This window comes from Suillus subaureus, assembly GCF_016647635.1.
Source record: "Suillus subaureus strain MN1 chromosome Unknown BJ212scaffold_8, whole genome shotgun sequence".
Classification (NCBI taxonomy): domain Eukaryota; kingdom Fungi; phylum Basidiomycota; class Agaricomycetes; order Boletales; family Suillaceae; genus Suillus; species Suillus subaureus.
This window is the reverse complement of record NW_024538564.1, coordinates 1,030,098-1,043,814: the sequence shown is the minus strand read 5'-3', so window position 1 is coordinate 1,043,814 and position 13,717 is coordinate 1,030,098. Positions and strand designations below refer to the sequence as shown.

Below are 13,717 nucleotides of genomic sequence, written 5' to 3'. Positions count from 1 at the left end.
TGCTTGCCGCAGATTCCGCTTCTTTAGTGGAGACAAGAACAGAGTCGCTGGAGAATACAGTAAGTTTGTAACGTAGGCAATTACCGATCTGCCGAGTTTAATGTGCCCGTGACCCTTCTACAGAAGCGGCACTTTCCAATCCCAAGACATCTGGACAAGGTAGGAAGCATGCGCAGCAAGAACTTGGAGCCATGGTCAGTCTACGTGTCTTCATTTCCGTTGCTTGTTGTCATATCTTGTGATAGGAAAGGGACAAGGAAACCCACTTACCCTTCATGACTAAAGTGAAACGTGCCCTTGGTATTTGTAGCTCCTCTCATCAGAAGCAAGAATCCATCAAGAGGCCGCAGCGGCGATCGGCACTCGTGTAACTGCGAACATAAGGTGTTGCGCTTGGTGATGTTGATGGTGTATATTAGGCAGTCCCTTCCAATACATAGACGACACCTCGTAAAAGTTCGTAAGATTCGTGACGTAATATGATACACACATGTTTTTATCTCTTGTACAGCTGAACAGGGCTTGAAGCGCAGAGATGACGATACACCAGGCATCCACGAGTGTAGCTGCAGTATGAATAGATTATCAAGGACTTGAAAGATATATAATAAAGTACGCTGATAGCTTCTCGCTTCAGCCGGCCGCGCACAGGGCAGGATATCGCTCAGGCTGTTGTCATCTTGAGATGCCATGTACCCATGCTGACTTCTTCCATGTGCGATAGCTCGATACGATCCCATGGTATGGGTATGATGTTGGCCTATATACACCAGTACATGAGAAACCACTATATTGAGTAGATACCATTGAATAATCACCTGAAGGTAATGTGAAACCGCACGCCCTATTCTGCGCGTCAATGATTGAAGGTCAACAAGACCCCCATAGCCATCAACAGGTATCTCGTAATTGAGTGGCGAATATCCAGGCCACTTTGAGATGGATAATTAAGGCTTTAGTCGGAGAATAGACTCGTACTGTACTCACCGAGATCTTCACATAGATCTTGCCCCGATGATCAACTCCGAGGTCATTGAAGGTGTACGAGTCGTACCCAGCCAATCGAACATTGGCTTGTGCTTCACCAAGGGTGATCCCGCTCCGGAAGGCACCTTTACGCTTGAATCTAACTTGAGGGGGGGTATTTCTGCGGAAGGGGTCCCCAAATGCTGGAGGTCTTCCTGAGAAAGATAGTGATGATGATCGATATGGTCTACCCAGTGCCATGGGTTGCACGAGAGGCGGATAGAGGCCGGGAGTTCCAGCACGGTAGTCCATATCATCATACGCTGGTAAAGGTCAGAGCCTGTTTGAATGCATCCAGACTCCAAACAGTCCAGCACTTACAATGCGGGAGATAATGCGAGCTGTGATTAGGTGTCCGATATATGCTGCGGTGGTTGGGTGTGGACGGGTACATCGGGTAGGTTGACGAAGGGTAACGCTTCACGATTGAATATTAGCAAATGATAACGAACATGGATAAAGATTGTGACACCTCTCCGTACATCATCGGGTCACTATACGCTGTGCCCAGCCGCTGATCGTGGTATGGTGAGTAGCCACCAAGAGGGGTGGTCGATCTGTATCCAAGCGAATGTTTGCGAGGACGGCTGTAGGAGTCGTATTCGTCATAGCCGTCATAGGTGTCGTATGGGGAGTATGCCATGTTTTGTAACAATAATGGAGGAAATGCTGAGGAAGTGGAAGTGGAAGCGAACAAAATGGGAGAGATTTTTATACTGCTGGAGTGACTTTAAGTAGTATCGTAAGCTTCTGCACCATAACCTCGAGGGTGGTGGGAAGATAGGAACGGTAGTCCGGATTGGAATGTTACAATTCAAACTAGGTTGTGGTCGAACGCACGAAGACCCGGCTGCGGCATCGAAAGTCCACTGTACCTGGCCTCGTGCATGACCGAAAAGAGGGCGCCAGTAGTTCAGATCACCACCGAAGATACAGGCTGAGATGAAAATCTGGGGTTGGCTTTGATCCAATGTGCTTGGAGGCACGGTGGAGCCATGATGCTACAGCACTGAAGGCACCTTCAAGAGCCCCCAAGCTGTCCCCAGACTCCAACGAGCCTCGAGGTCAACACATGGACAGTCATGGACAGTTTTGAATCTTTTGATGGTGGCAGATCCTGTACGAAGCTATGTTCTTCAATTCCTCAAGGTAAGAGTAGCACTGGCTAGTTAAACTAGTTCAGCATGGTGTAGGCGTGTTCCCTGCCCATAGTTTAGGCAAGTGTACTCCCTGTAGACGACAACCAGCGGAATCTTGGCGGAACATTCAAGAAAGATTGGGAAATTGGAAATGACGGCATAGTCCGGCCGGGTCCGGCCGAGTCTATCCAGCTGTCTGGCACAAGTTCAACTTTCGTGACGAGCTGATCTTGCGACTGAATCGATGGCGGAATCAACGCGAAAGCAACGGAAGCTACGTGGAGAGTCCACATACAAGATCCACAAATACGGCCAGGACAACGGCCTTGTAATTATGGCAGATTTATTACATGGGACAGTAATATCGTGATATGATAGACTCGGGGGAGATTTGAAACATTCGAATCTGGTCCAGGTCGCCGTCTTCTGTAGCATCAAATTGATCAAAAGGATGCCTCAACTTAGGCTCTTTACCTTTCATCTTGACACGGGGCGCGTGACATGTCTCCCTTGATAGACCAATAAAGGATCGTGGCCTTGTTCGTCGTGATGAGGTAGAATGCGAAACACAGAGAACCAGGCTTTGGGAGGAATCAGAGCTCCAGAAGAAAATTGAGATGGGACAACACGCGTGCAGTGGGTTCGACTAGAATTTTGGTTGAGTTATGCCGTACAGGGCTGTGTCTTCCATCATTGCTAGGAGCCTCAATCGGAAGAATTAAACATAAGTAAGGAAAATACGTACCGAGCGTCCGAGCATACCTACTGCAGCCTCGGTCGCTCAATAATGTCGTAAGTACGAGTAGTACCAACATGATGGTATAGCTGCGCAGTGTACACTGCTCCGCAGGTAAGCCAGACAGCCCGGAACCACCCAGACCGTACCATAAAATTTGGCTGTCTTTATCTGCTGCTGATCTCTGTGATCAATTGATTGGCCGAAAAAGGTTGCCATCATTCCCACCAGTTTTCATATCCAAGGCGCCTAAACGCGGCACAGCTGAGTGCCCTAGAGGCAAGAACAGGCCCGGTACGACGCGTCCGGCGAAGGATAGGGTGGAGATGGGCCAGTGGTGACGTGAAGTCGTGAGTGATTAGCACTCCACTACTAACAATTACTACCATTCACCAGGCCTTTGGGCGGTGGCGCGTGGCGCTCCAAGTTGTAGTTTGACAACATTCCTCCTGCCACTGAAATTCGACAGCAAACAGCACACCCATATATCGCAAGATATCTGTCTGTGGCACTAGTATCAGTCTCAACCTGCTTTTCAAACTCACCTTCCGCGCCATTAGTCGACAATCCCGTTAGAAGAGTCAGATATTTGCTTTTAGCATCGCGAGATTATGGCTGCCAGAAAGATTCGTAATATCTAGCAGGTAACGTCATCTGGTATACTTCTGTATCAGCAGAAGGAGCTGACGTAGCTCCCATCATAAAAGTAAAAGCCAACTTCGCGTTCATATGCAAGTGCTTTGTCAATAGTCAAATGATACTAGCTCAAGCAAGTTCCCACTCTTCCTCATCATCCATCTTGAAGAGTTCCTTTACATTCTTGTAATGATCCTCATTTTCCAGCAAGGGATTTATTACCCCGAACCCGTTTACAAGGTCACCGAACTTCAACTCTGGGTCAGGGCTTTTCGAAACGAACAAAAAGCCGGTTTGGGAGACTCTGATAAATAGGTTGGTACAAGTTAAGGCGATAGCAATCTTGTCAGAGCCAATCATGATGGTCCCTGTAGTGTCCTTGCACTCATCGATGAGACGGACGCGGAAGCGGGTACGCTCAGTACGTGACACATAAACTTGGGAGTGAGGCGTGACGTTGCCTGTCGACGATCCAGGACAGTACCAGTACTCGTTAGGAGAGACTCTGGAGCGGATGAAAAATCTTAAACACGGTTGTTGTTGGCTGGATATTAGAAAAACTGCAACAAAGTGACTCACGAGTTCCCGCTAACATGATCCGCGAAATCTAGAATCGGAATGACGCTCAATCCGCATTTATTTGGCAGCAGCGTGAAAAACACTTTGCCAAAGAAACTAGATGCGACTTGGGTGTCAGTGATGGATGAGGCGGCGTTGGCTTTGCTGGCGTCGTGGGTAAAGAACTGGGGGGCAACACGCCTGACACTGTCCGAGTACCTCGTATTGGTGGAAGTGGACACGGCACGCCACCACTCGTCAGCAACTGCACGGCTGGCGAAGACAGCTACATATCGCGAGGAGTAACTGTTGCTGATCTAGAAGAAGATTTAGCCCAGTATCGCAGACATTGAAGAGTGGATCTTGAACGTACGTTGTCAATGTACGCATAGTAGACCATGATCGTGCTTTAGGAGAGATAATTTTGGGGTTACGATCAGATACCGGCATACTGTGATATAGGGAGGGGTTGTTTGGTGGGGTTGATATCAAGAAGTTGCGCAATGCGGACAGCGAGTGAGTTCGCGGCTGCAACATCGCCAGAGATATGGCGTGGTCCTGGAACATGAAAGAGGATAGTGAGGCATAAAGATCTAGAGGGATGAAACATATTGTTCCAATCTCAAGTATCTGAACCCCCGGGACCCAGTGACTCGCCGTAAGGAGAAACTAGCCTGGACGAGGCTTGTGCAAAATTCCATACGAGTTCTTCTTGTCTTACCAAGATTGAGGACGATCTCGGCAGCAACATCTGATAACAGACAGCTCATCTGGAGCCCAAAACCGTGCTAGGAGACCCATTCCAACGATCAGAATACCTCAGCCGTCCTTTAAAAGACTTGCTAAATTTGACAAGATTTGGCAATGCGAAAACTTTGAATGTTGTTCCGGCTTCGGATATTTGGTAGATAAGGATTCAATCAACTGACAACCTGTTTGAACCAGAACGTTGGGGTGCTGTGCAAAGATCTTATCGATCGGAGATGACATGCGCGAGCACCAAAGACGCGCTGCATCCCGCTTCCGCTTATCAACCCAGTACACCTCTTCCGTTCTCGAAGAGATGGAATTAAAAGTTCGAAACGCGGCAAATTCCAAGGAAGCCAAAGCATGCCATAACGATGAGGGACCGAAAAATTTGTCGTGATTTGTATTAGGAGTATGTCAGAAGGATGCCTCGAGGCTCTTGGCGGAAATTGAATGAAGTCACGAGAGCTCATGTCCCTGAGGCAAACATGCTGATTAGTATCATGTGACCGGTGGCGGCTCCTCTTGTGCGCAACGAATCATAATATCGATAGACGCGCTGTAGCCTGTCAAGCGCCGGTAGTTCGACTCGGGCTCCGGAATCTGCAACGTAAAAGTTTAAGCGGGTTACCGCGTTTTCGCGAAATAAAACAGCGCTCGTCGGATCCTGTCAAAGCCGGGAAGTCACTAAGTCAAACATAGCTAGTCTCTCATCAAACCTTGAACTTGAAAAAAGGAAGGTCCAGTACTTGGTCGAAGTGCCACGGATAAGACTCGCTCAAGCCTCATTGCACGGATCAAGTTCAACTTGATGGGCTGACACGTGACTTTTGAAATTTGCAATGCGGTCGACCTGGCTTGATTTGCCACCGTGACAAGGACATCATTATGGACTCCACCAATGACAAGTACACGAGCTCCTCGTGTTACAAGAGGCTGCGCCGCTGCAGCCTTCTTCCTTAGGCATATGCCCGGGGACAGTATCTAGAAGTCGTTCCCTCAGCTTTATCATGCCCCCAACCGACTCTTGGTCACGGTCGTTCTGCGGCACCCGTTTTTCACACCTTAGAACTGCCCACATACTGTCAACGCCTAGTATAGCAGTCGTGTCATTGTTTGTGAAATACTTGACAAACAATTGTCAGAGATTCGCACATAAGTATATGTAAGTATTCTATGAGTTGCCGTAGCCTCCCATCTGCATACTGCAGCCGACGAATTTCTAGTAAGCAGTCTTTGTGGTGGTTCAATAGTACAAGCTGATATCATAAAGGCTATAGATATGTAATAGTCTCATGGAGGTTTGTATGCACCTCGGCGGTGCCGGTGAGCCCTTCACACGGCGACACTTCCTGCGCAGTTGCTATGATTCCCATTAAACTATGCGTGTCGCACACGAGCTTCTAAATGACCATCCAGTTGGAGGATCTGCCGCAGTCTAATTTCAACAGCTGCTCTATGTACTTGGTAGGTACATACTAATATATATGCATATAAACAGGTGCCAATGGCATCCTTACCATGAGACTGCTGTTCATCCCGTGGCCTGGTATTAAACTTTCTCGACTCCCACGATAAGGTTCTTACAGCAAAGCTGTTCTCTGCAAACGCACCCGTGGTAATCTGGCTGCCATGGTTCAAGATTGAATATTGAAAAATAAAACTACGCAGTAGGCACTTTTTATTCTGCACACTGTTGGGTGTTAACATCATTGTCGTTTTTTGGATTGCTTACTCGTGAGTTCTGATCTGTTCTTCATTGACCTAAGGGTGATTGCTACTGGAGACGATATCCAACAACGGGATCCAATAAAAGTTGTTGAGATTAGCCAACGCGCGGGACAAAGCTCACTAGCAACGAAGTCTGAAGCTGAAGTCGGAAGTGGCCGAGGAACTGGTGCGTCAGCGGCGCTACGATCTCCCGTGTACACAGGTTGTCCAACATTTGATTATTCAGAGTCTGGGAAGCAACTTACGCCTTCCCTTGACTTTCCCTTCTCCCCCGATATTGCCTAGAATAATGTGAGGTATTCTTGGGCCATAGACTACAGCTATTATCGTTGGTTCAGGACCCAAGTCCGTACATTAAAAGCACGATGGTCTCGCACAAGTTATTTTTAGCCTTCCGGTAGGCACACCAATAGAAAGGCGACCGTAGTCGTTCCTCCTCAATTTACGCGCCAATGCTACAGTGTACAGATTTTTGTCAACGCCCACGTTCTTGTAAAAGGAACGTGGAAGAAAGATATAACTGAACAAGCCACGAACCACCTATTAGATTGCAAGAAAAATTAAATCATTAAGATCATAAAATGGAGTGTCCATGACCATGAATGTATGATGAAAGTGTGAGTATGCTATATGAGTGAGTGCGAAAAATCTGTGGTCTAAACTGCTATCCAACCAAGTAATTAGTTACTTTGCTTGTCGTTGCAATACTGGTTATGAACTCGTACCTCCAAGCTCAAGCTATGTGGTGCTCTCTAAAGCCAATACCTCAAATATTGCGTCCCAATCAAGTTCTTCTGAGGGTGAAAACGGAATCGCTGGAGGTAACTGGGGTGCGGGCGTCGTGGGTTCAGTTGGTGCTATATGTGGGAACTCTGTCAGGGGCAGCGAAAGGACAGGCTTCTCAAGGGGAACGGGGGGTGACAGTGATGTATTGACGGAAAGTGTAGGTCGCATGGGAGAATGTGGACAGGAGGGAGGGCGTGGACCCGATGGTCTTCGCCGTTGAGAGCGTTTATGTCTGCGTGACGACATGTGATCACATGGTGAACTCTGTGTATCATCAATGTATGAGGATGAGCCGGACGAGGACTCGGAATTGATACTGGACTGATTGGATGAATTAGAGTCGCCAGAGGTGCGGGAACATATTGTTGATGCTCTGGACAGGTCGGCCTGCCGACATGTCCATGACCAGCTCCCTTCAATTTCTTCTTTTATTGTTATCCCCGTTTGAAGCCAGCTGCATGGGCGCGGTCCGCGTAACCTAGAGGTCTTCCGCCGAGAGAATACAGGGAGAGGTGCGAGATTATCTGCATGAGGTGACTGCATCTCTGTAAATGACATGAAAGCGGGGAATGAAGAGAACCGGAATGCTATATAGCTCTATCAAAAGATGTGGATATCATTTTAGCCAAGCCGAGCTTTCGCACAATGCTAAGGAAACGCATCTTGCCGAAGCGACTCCCAGATTGTCTAATAGTTGCGGCACTGGCGTGACACCGACTTGTGATCAGAGGATTAATCGCATGGCTTCGTGCGCGCTCTGATCTCAATCGCACTGGTTTCGTGTGAACCTTGGCCTGTTCCCGTGGGTCCGGTCACCAAAGTGGACAGCGAGCTGAAGAACCTCGCACTTTGTGGAGTTGAAGGAAGAGCTTCATGATCAGCTGGTGTCCCGTACTAGGTACCGTGCTCAGCGGATAGTCGGTGTCTGAAAGAGAGTTCAGTACTTTCCAAAAACAGTGGGGCCGCCGGAAAGGGCTTGAGCACCTGACCAGGACCCTGGCAGATATCATAACGTTCGTAGCTTAGGGTCTAAATTACAACCGAATATCGGACAGTTATGTCGGCTATAATTCAACCCACATCGTTGCTATTCGACAATTCACCTGAACCGGTAGCAAGCTTAAATGAGTTTGCTCTAGACGAGGCTCTCGACGCATTAGATCCCTTACGACATCTCAGGACAGACGCCAGCGACTCTACTCGAGATACCGTTGTCGTACCTTCACAGCCGCGATCTATCCTCGATGAGACGATCAGATTGACTTTTCCTGCGGACTCCCCGCTTGTGTCGATATCACTCAAGGTTGATGCATCTCATGGTTGTGGTGGCATTGCTTGGCCAGCTGGTGAGGTAGGTTTTTCTTTCTTGGATACCAGAGCAAGACATTTGATGCGATGCAGGTCCTATCAAATTACATCGCATTTCGGGGCATTGGGTATCTTCAAGGCAAGAAGATTGTCGAACTCGGTAGTGGAACGGGACTGGTTGGTCTTGTAGCAGGCGCACTCGGTGGTACAGTCTGGATCACCGATCAAGCGTTCGTCCCTTATTGTTTATTTCAGCTGTCTCAGTGAAGCAATAATTCTTCCAGCCCGTTATTGGGTATTATGCAACAAAATGTGACGTTGAATGGTTTGCAGTCCTGTGTCTCCGTTCGTGAACTCAATTGGTAAGATGATTTGTTTTAAAGAGGCTGTGCACCATTGACTTCGTACAGGGGAGAGACGCTGTCCTCGGACATACCTCCTCCTGAACTGATCCTCGCAGCAGACTGTGTTTACTTTGAGCCTGCTTTCCCTCTTTTGGTCCAGACCTTATCAGAGATGGCCATCGGTGGTAGTACAGAAATTTTGTTTTGTTACAAAAAGAGACGCAAGGTGAGCGTCAGATCTATGATTTGGTGAATTGTCCGTACCAGCACTGTCCCGTAGGCAGACAAACGGTTCTTCACAATGTTGAAGAAGAAATTCAGTTGGGAAGAGGCATGTATCTTTTTTGGTTTCTCGAATCTGATAACAGGTTGATAACAAGTGTTCGTAAGGTGGAAGACGACCCAAATCGCGAAGTTTACAATCGTGAAGCCATCTCGCTTCTAACTCTTACAAAGCGGCCGTGAGAAGCCATGAGGCTTGTCAAGTGACTGCTCCGACACTATTCTGGGCTAGAGTAATTCCAATACCCCGTTACTTCTCGAGAGATGCGGTACAATAAGCGCTCCGATGGCGTAGACTTCCAGCAGTGTAGCGTGCGTAACTTGGGATCCGATCATTCTCGGTAATGATGTCCCATATATTGCTCTATGGCTAAAATGAAATAAAGTGCCGTCAACACCTTGTGTACGTATGCACCATACAATCGGGTATACAGTGAGTGTCCGAGGAAGCAAGTTATGATTCTGATGGGGGTGGGATGGTCTTGACCTGGGGGACCAGATCATGTGTCAATAAACTTCTGGTAATGACGGCGACGCCTGACCTGTAACCCATGAATTCCTTCAATTTCTTCTTTCAGTACTCGTGTTACAAGTCTATGCTGGTTCAAGGTTGAAAGGCCTTTAAAAGCCTCGCTTGCTATTTGGATAGCATAGAAGTCACCACAGCCTCCTGATATATTATAGTATCAGTCAGGTCAACCAATCTAATCGCGAGCTATGCGAGTGGTAAAAGAGTCCCACCTGAAATGTCCTGCACAGCTAGTTCAGTTGGCAAAAACTTGTCGGTCAATTTGTCGTATATTAGCTTCTCTCCTTCAGAAAGGTTGGTTGGCGGAATCAGATGGGGCTTGGTTGAAAACCTCCGGAGGGCTCGCGACGCTGCCAGTCCCCTCCTTAAGGTGAACATGGTGGTGGTGTGGACGGAAGTACGGCGAGCATATTGTGGCTGTGCACAAATTCAATCTGCATTTTCGACGTATTCATTTGAGTCGGTCAAGTAGGTCAGTGCCACATACATTGAATATTCGCATTGACCAGTCCAGGTCTGGGCTTGAGGGAACCTCCTATGCAGCTGAGCTTCGTGAACGCTTTGCTGCGTCCAAGAGTCCATCTTGGCTTACAAGCTTCGCGCACATTTTTAACTGTTCCAGTCAACTTCTCCAGAAGGACAGTGCCCAAGTCATGCCTTGCTGCTGAAGTCACAAGTTCACCTCTCTGTAACTCATGGCTCTACCGGAGGTGTTATTCAGTGGTCGCGCAGCGAAAGCCAGCTGTTCTTCATTCCCTTGAGCCTCGATTCTTCTCTGCGAACGCCTTTCATGGTGCTGCACAGACATCACAATTACCTATACTTGCTCCACCAGCGGTCGGGCGCTGGCTCTTATTCTCATCAGCAATGGTTTTCGCGGTGATAGTGGTGGGAGGAGTAACGCGTCTCACCGAATCAGGGTTGAGCATCACAGAATGGAAGCCCATCACGGGCATTATTCCACCTATGAATGTGGAGGATTGGAGCGTTGAATTTGAGAAGTACAAGGCTACCCCTGAATTTAAACTGTGAGCATCTTTTTCATGCATGCTCCTTGGATGATCTCGTGAACGCACCACAGTCTCAATCACTCCATTACCCTTGATGAATTCAAGAACATTTTTTACATGGAATGGGGTCACCGTGTACTTGGGCGCCTTATTGGAATTGCATTTGTGGTCCCTCTGGCTTACTTTGGTCTCCGGAAGAAGCTCACTGCCTCGATGCCTATGCAACTGACGGGCATGGCACTGCTTATCGGTTTTCAGGGTTTCCTTGGATGGTATATGGTGAAATCAGGCTTGGAAGACTCCATCATGGACACGCCAGGCGCAGTACCCCGCGTCTCTCAGTACCGTCTAGCGGCTCATCTTGGAACGGCCGTGGTGCTATACGCAGGGATGCTTGGAACTGGGCTAGCGGCGATTAAAGATTGGAGATACGCCAGAGGTGGCTCGTGGAGCGGGTCCAGTACTATGAATTGGCAGAACGTGCTTTCGAATCCTGTTGTGAAGAGGTTCTCTCGATTGTCCAAAGGGCTGAGTGCATTGGTCTTCTTGACTGCATTATCAGGTTCGTTCATTTCGGCTTTCATTTCAGTGTAATTATAGTTTATGTGCAGGCGCGTTTGTTGCTGGGCTGGACGCCGGTCTGCTATATAACGAATTTCCGCTCATGGGTGGCCGACTTGCACCTCCCATGGATGATTTATTCTCGTCCGCCTATGCAAAGAATGCCGATGGATCTGATATGTGGTGGAGAAATATCTTTGAGAATCCCACTACCGTTCAGTTCGATCATCGAGTTCTTGTACGTTTCGTTCTTTCCTATGTTGTACTCTTCTAAGGGTTCGATTACAGGCGATGACTACGTATCTCAGCACTTGCATGCTCTTCGCTTACAGTCGACGACCCGCCATCCGTGCGCTGTTACCACCACTTGCTCGCAAATCTGTCACGGCAGCCTTTGCCATGGCAAATGTACAAGTTCTTCTGGGTCTTGCAACACTGTTATACCTTGTCCCTGTACCTATTGCAGCTGCTCATCAGGCAGGAAGCATTGCTCTCCTGAGCACGATGGTGCACTTACTAGTATCTTTGCGTAGGCCAGGCTTAGCTGCACAGATGTGGAGGAAAGCTGGGATGCAGGCAAAGAGCTCTGGCCTGTAAGACACACACGACCCAACATTTTAGAGCTACACATCACCACTCATTTATCATTATGCATCTGGACCAAACCACGACTTCTGTATCTCACTGACAGTTGTTGAGTCTTTCGAACCTCAGTTTTTGTGATTGGTCAAATAGAAAGGTGGCTGTTATTATATCTTAGTTTATCCTGACATCTGTACATCGTCATCAGCAGTAGGCGCTGGTGCCGCATCAGGTACGGATGCGGGTGCTTCCTCCTTCTCCTTCTCCATACTCTGAAGGTATACTTCTACTTTGTCACCCTCTAAGATGCGGAAGCTGCCTGGCGGCAAAATGGGCTTTTCATGTTGACCCATGGGTCCGATGATGCCTACCGACGTGTTATTCACGTTAAGCTCCTTGTCCTGTTGGAGGGTCTCGCGGAGGGCATGGAGACCATGCCGAATGAGGTCTTCGAGGTTGCCTGCAACAACTTCAATAACATGAACACGGTGTAAGATGGATTCAGCACACAATCTGCAAAACTTTCATAGTGCTTCTCCAAGTAGGTTTTTGCGCTCTGACTGCGAGCACCGATCGACATGGCGTAATACTCATACGAGTTTCCTGATGGCGAGAACTCAAAAAGATGGGGTCCTGATTGATCTTGACCAACGACGAGGAAACCAACTCCGTATGGTCTGCGACCATACTCCTGCGTGTTCACTTGCGCCTCTACAAGCAACATGAGCATTAGCCATATAAAAGCCACTCGAGTACATACTATCAGCGATGGAAGAGACGAGACGATTCACCGGCATAGGTCTATTGAACATCATACGTTCTCCCATTGCCTGCTGTCGCATAAAGTTGCTACAGTCAAGTCAGAATGCATGCTATACACCGTAAAACTCAATAAATACCTGAGTACTCGTGCGTCTGAAGTAAGACCAGCAATGGCGATGCCGACGTGATCATCTATGCGGAACATCTTTTGCTGGTAGGAAGCGAGTTCGCCTGTGGAACGCTGTATAGACACTTTGTGAAGAGCCGTCATGAAGTAATTAGCATCTACTGACCTTAAGAGCAAGAAGGATCGCATGGGTCTTCGATCGCAGGCCCACTGCCGCCGATCCCTGTTTCACGGCTTCGAGCGCATACTCGACCTGGTGGAGACGACCTTGTGGCGAGAAGACAGTGTTATCAGAGTCGTATGTGTTCCGAAACTAGGGAATCTTTCAGCAGTAAGATCACGGAGAGCATAGACCTTGCACGTACCATGATGGGGGTAGACGAAGTGAACTGATATTGGATGCTTTACGCGGTCGTTTGTAGGTGACGCGTTCAAGGTCAGTGTCGGATATCGGATGTCACGCCCCATGATAGGATTCACATCGTGGTTAGGGTTTATTTCAAGCATAGCAAAACTGCCATAGTGCTAGTACTGTGAACAAAAATCGATGATGCTAAATCGTAGCGGTGCACAACTTGTGCACACCAGACCTAAACTTCCTAGGGCAACAGGTACATACTGTGAGAGTTGAGGGTATATCATTTTTATGAGAGATAAAGTGAACCCCTTGTCATGGACTTACAGCCAAATACTAGTGGCTATCACAGATAAAAGAGATCCGCAATATTCGAACCAGCTCCAAGAACAACAGATTTCACATCGTTGGGGGACAACCATGGCTGGTCAAGATGGGCCTCTAAGAAACCCTGTCTATGAGTGAATCTCCAGGTGTCATTGAGTCACAACCGGAAAA

The 13,717-nt window shown here is 48.1% G+C and overlaps 7 protein-coding genes across 7 annotated transcripts; 2 read left to right on the top strand and 5 right to left on the bottom strand.

The window, feature by feature from the left end:
- Positions 1-664: 664 nt before the first annotated feature.
- Positions 665-1,227, bottom strand: BJ212DRAFT_1266397 (uncharacterized protein; the record flags this gene model as incomplete). Its single annotated transcript, XM_041330564.1, has 3 exons — positions 665-760; positions 819-932; positions 988-1,227. 3 exons carry the CDS (start codon positions 1,225-1,227, stop codon positions 665-667), a joined length of 450 nt encoding a protein of 149 aa, XP_041195827.1.
- Positions 1,228-3,595: 2,368 nt separating this feature from the next.
- Positions 3,596-4,672, bottom strand: BJ212DRAFT_1037597 (uncharacterized protein). The gene is made up of 3 exons (XM_041328901.1): positions 4,469-4,672; positions 4,117-4,412; positions 3,596-4,060 (listed from the first exon to the last, which is right to left on the bottom strand). Exons 1-3 carry the CDS (start codon positions 4,493-4,495, stop codon positions 3,667-3,669), a joined length of 717 nt encoding a protein of 238 aa, XP_041195826.1. The 5' UTR covers positions 4,496-4,672; the 3' UTR covers positions 3,596-3,666.
- A 2,312-nt stretch (positions 4,673-6,984) lies between these two features.
- Positions 6,985-8,386, bottom strand: BJ212DRAFT_1340804 (uncharacterized protein). Its single transcript, XM_041335121.1, has 3 exons — positions 8,020-8,386; positions 7,299-7,966; positions 6,985-7,234 (listed from the first exon to the last, which is right to left on the bottom strand). The coding sequence occupies exon 2, from the start codon at positions 7,915-7,917 to the stop codon at positions 7,312-7,314; it is 606 nt and encodes a 201-aa protein (XP_041195825.1). The 5' UTR covers positions 7,918-7,966; positions 8,020-8,386; the 3' UTR covers positions 6,985-7,234; positions 7,299-7,311.
- A 30-nt stretch (positions 8,387-8,416) lies between these two features.
- Positions 8,417-9,476, top strand: BJ212DRAFT_1266812 (putative methyltransferase-domain-containing protein; the record flags this gene model as incomplete). The annotated part of the gene is made up of 6 exons (XM_041330608.1): positions 8,417-8,710; positions 8,761-8,897; positions 8,952-9,029; positions 9,078-9,237; positions 9,292-9,346; positions 9,409-9,476. 6 exons carry the CDS (start codon positions 8,417-8,419, stop codon positions 9,474-9,476), a joined length of 792 nt encoding a protein of 263 aa, XP_041195824.1.
- A 356-nt stretch (positions 9,477-9,832) lies between these two features.
- BJ212DRAFT_1236195 (bola protein) lies at positions 9,833-10,128 on the bottom strand (the record flags this gene model as incomplete). Its single annotated transcript, XM_041329538.1, has 2 exons — positions 9,833-9,963; positions 10,035-10,128. Coding segments are annotated over 2 exons (225 nt in total), but the record flags the coding sequence as incomplete, so codon positions are not given.
- A 231-nt stretch (positions 10,129-10,359) lies between these two features.
- BJ212DRAFT_1266945 (cytochrome oxidase assembly protein-domain-containing protein) lies at positions 10,360-11,990 on the top strand (the record flags this gene model as incomplete). Its single annotated transcript, XM_041330621.1, has 4 exons — positions 10,360-10,850; positions 10,904-11,394; positions 11,444-11,631; positions 11,682-11,990. The coding sequence occupies 4 exons, from the start codon at positions 10,360-10,362 to the stop codon at positions 11,988-11,990; spliced, it is 1,479 nt and encodes a 492-aa protein (XP_041195822.1).
- Positions 11,991-12,154: 164 nt separating this feature from the next.
- Positions 12,155-13,232, bottom strand: BJ212DRAFT_1297922 (20S proteasome subunit; the record flags this gene model as incomplete). The annotated part of the gene is made up of 6 exons (XM_041332638.1): positions 12,155-12,435; positions 12,486-12,686; positions 12,736-12,824; positions 12,875-12,978; positions 13,031-13,177; positions 13,230-13,232. The coding sequence occupies 6 exons, from the start codon at positions 13,230-13,232 to the stop codon at positions 12,155-12,157; spliced, it is 825 nt and encodes a 274-aa protein (XP_041195821.1).
- Between the last annotated feature and the right edge of the window lie 485 nt (positions 13,233-13,717).

Excerpts from the sequence above, each read along its gene's own strand:
- BJ212DRAFT_1037597 (XM_041328901.1), bottom strand. The coding sequence starts at position 4,495 with ATGGTCTACTATGCGTACATTGACAAC. Across the intron at positions 4,413-4,468 it reads ACTATGCGTACATTGACAAC|ATCAGCAACAGTTACTCCTC; the intron begins GTACGTTCAAGA and ends ATCTTCTTCTAG. Across the intron at positions 4,061-4,116 it reads GATCATGTTAGCGGGAACTC|ATTTTTCATCCGCTCCAGAG; the intron begins GTGAGTCACTTT and ends ACCGTGTTTAAG.
- BJ212DRAFT_1340804 (XM_041335121.1), bottom strand. The coding sequence starts at position 7,917 with ATGTCATTTACAGAGATGCAGTCACCTCATGCAGATAATCTCGCACCT.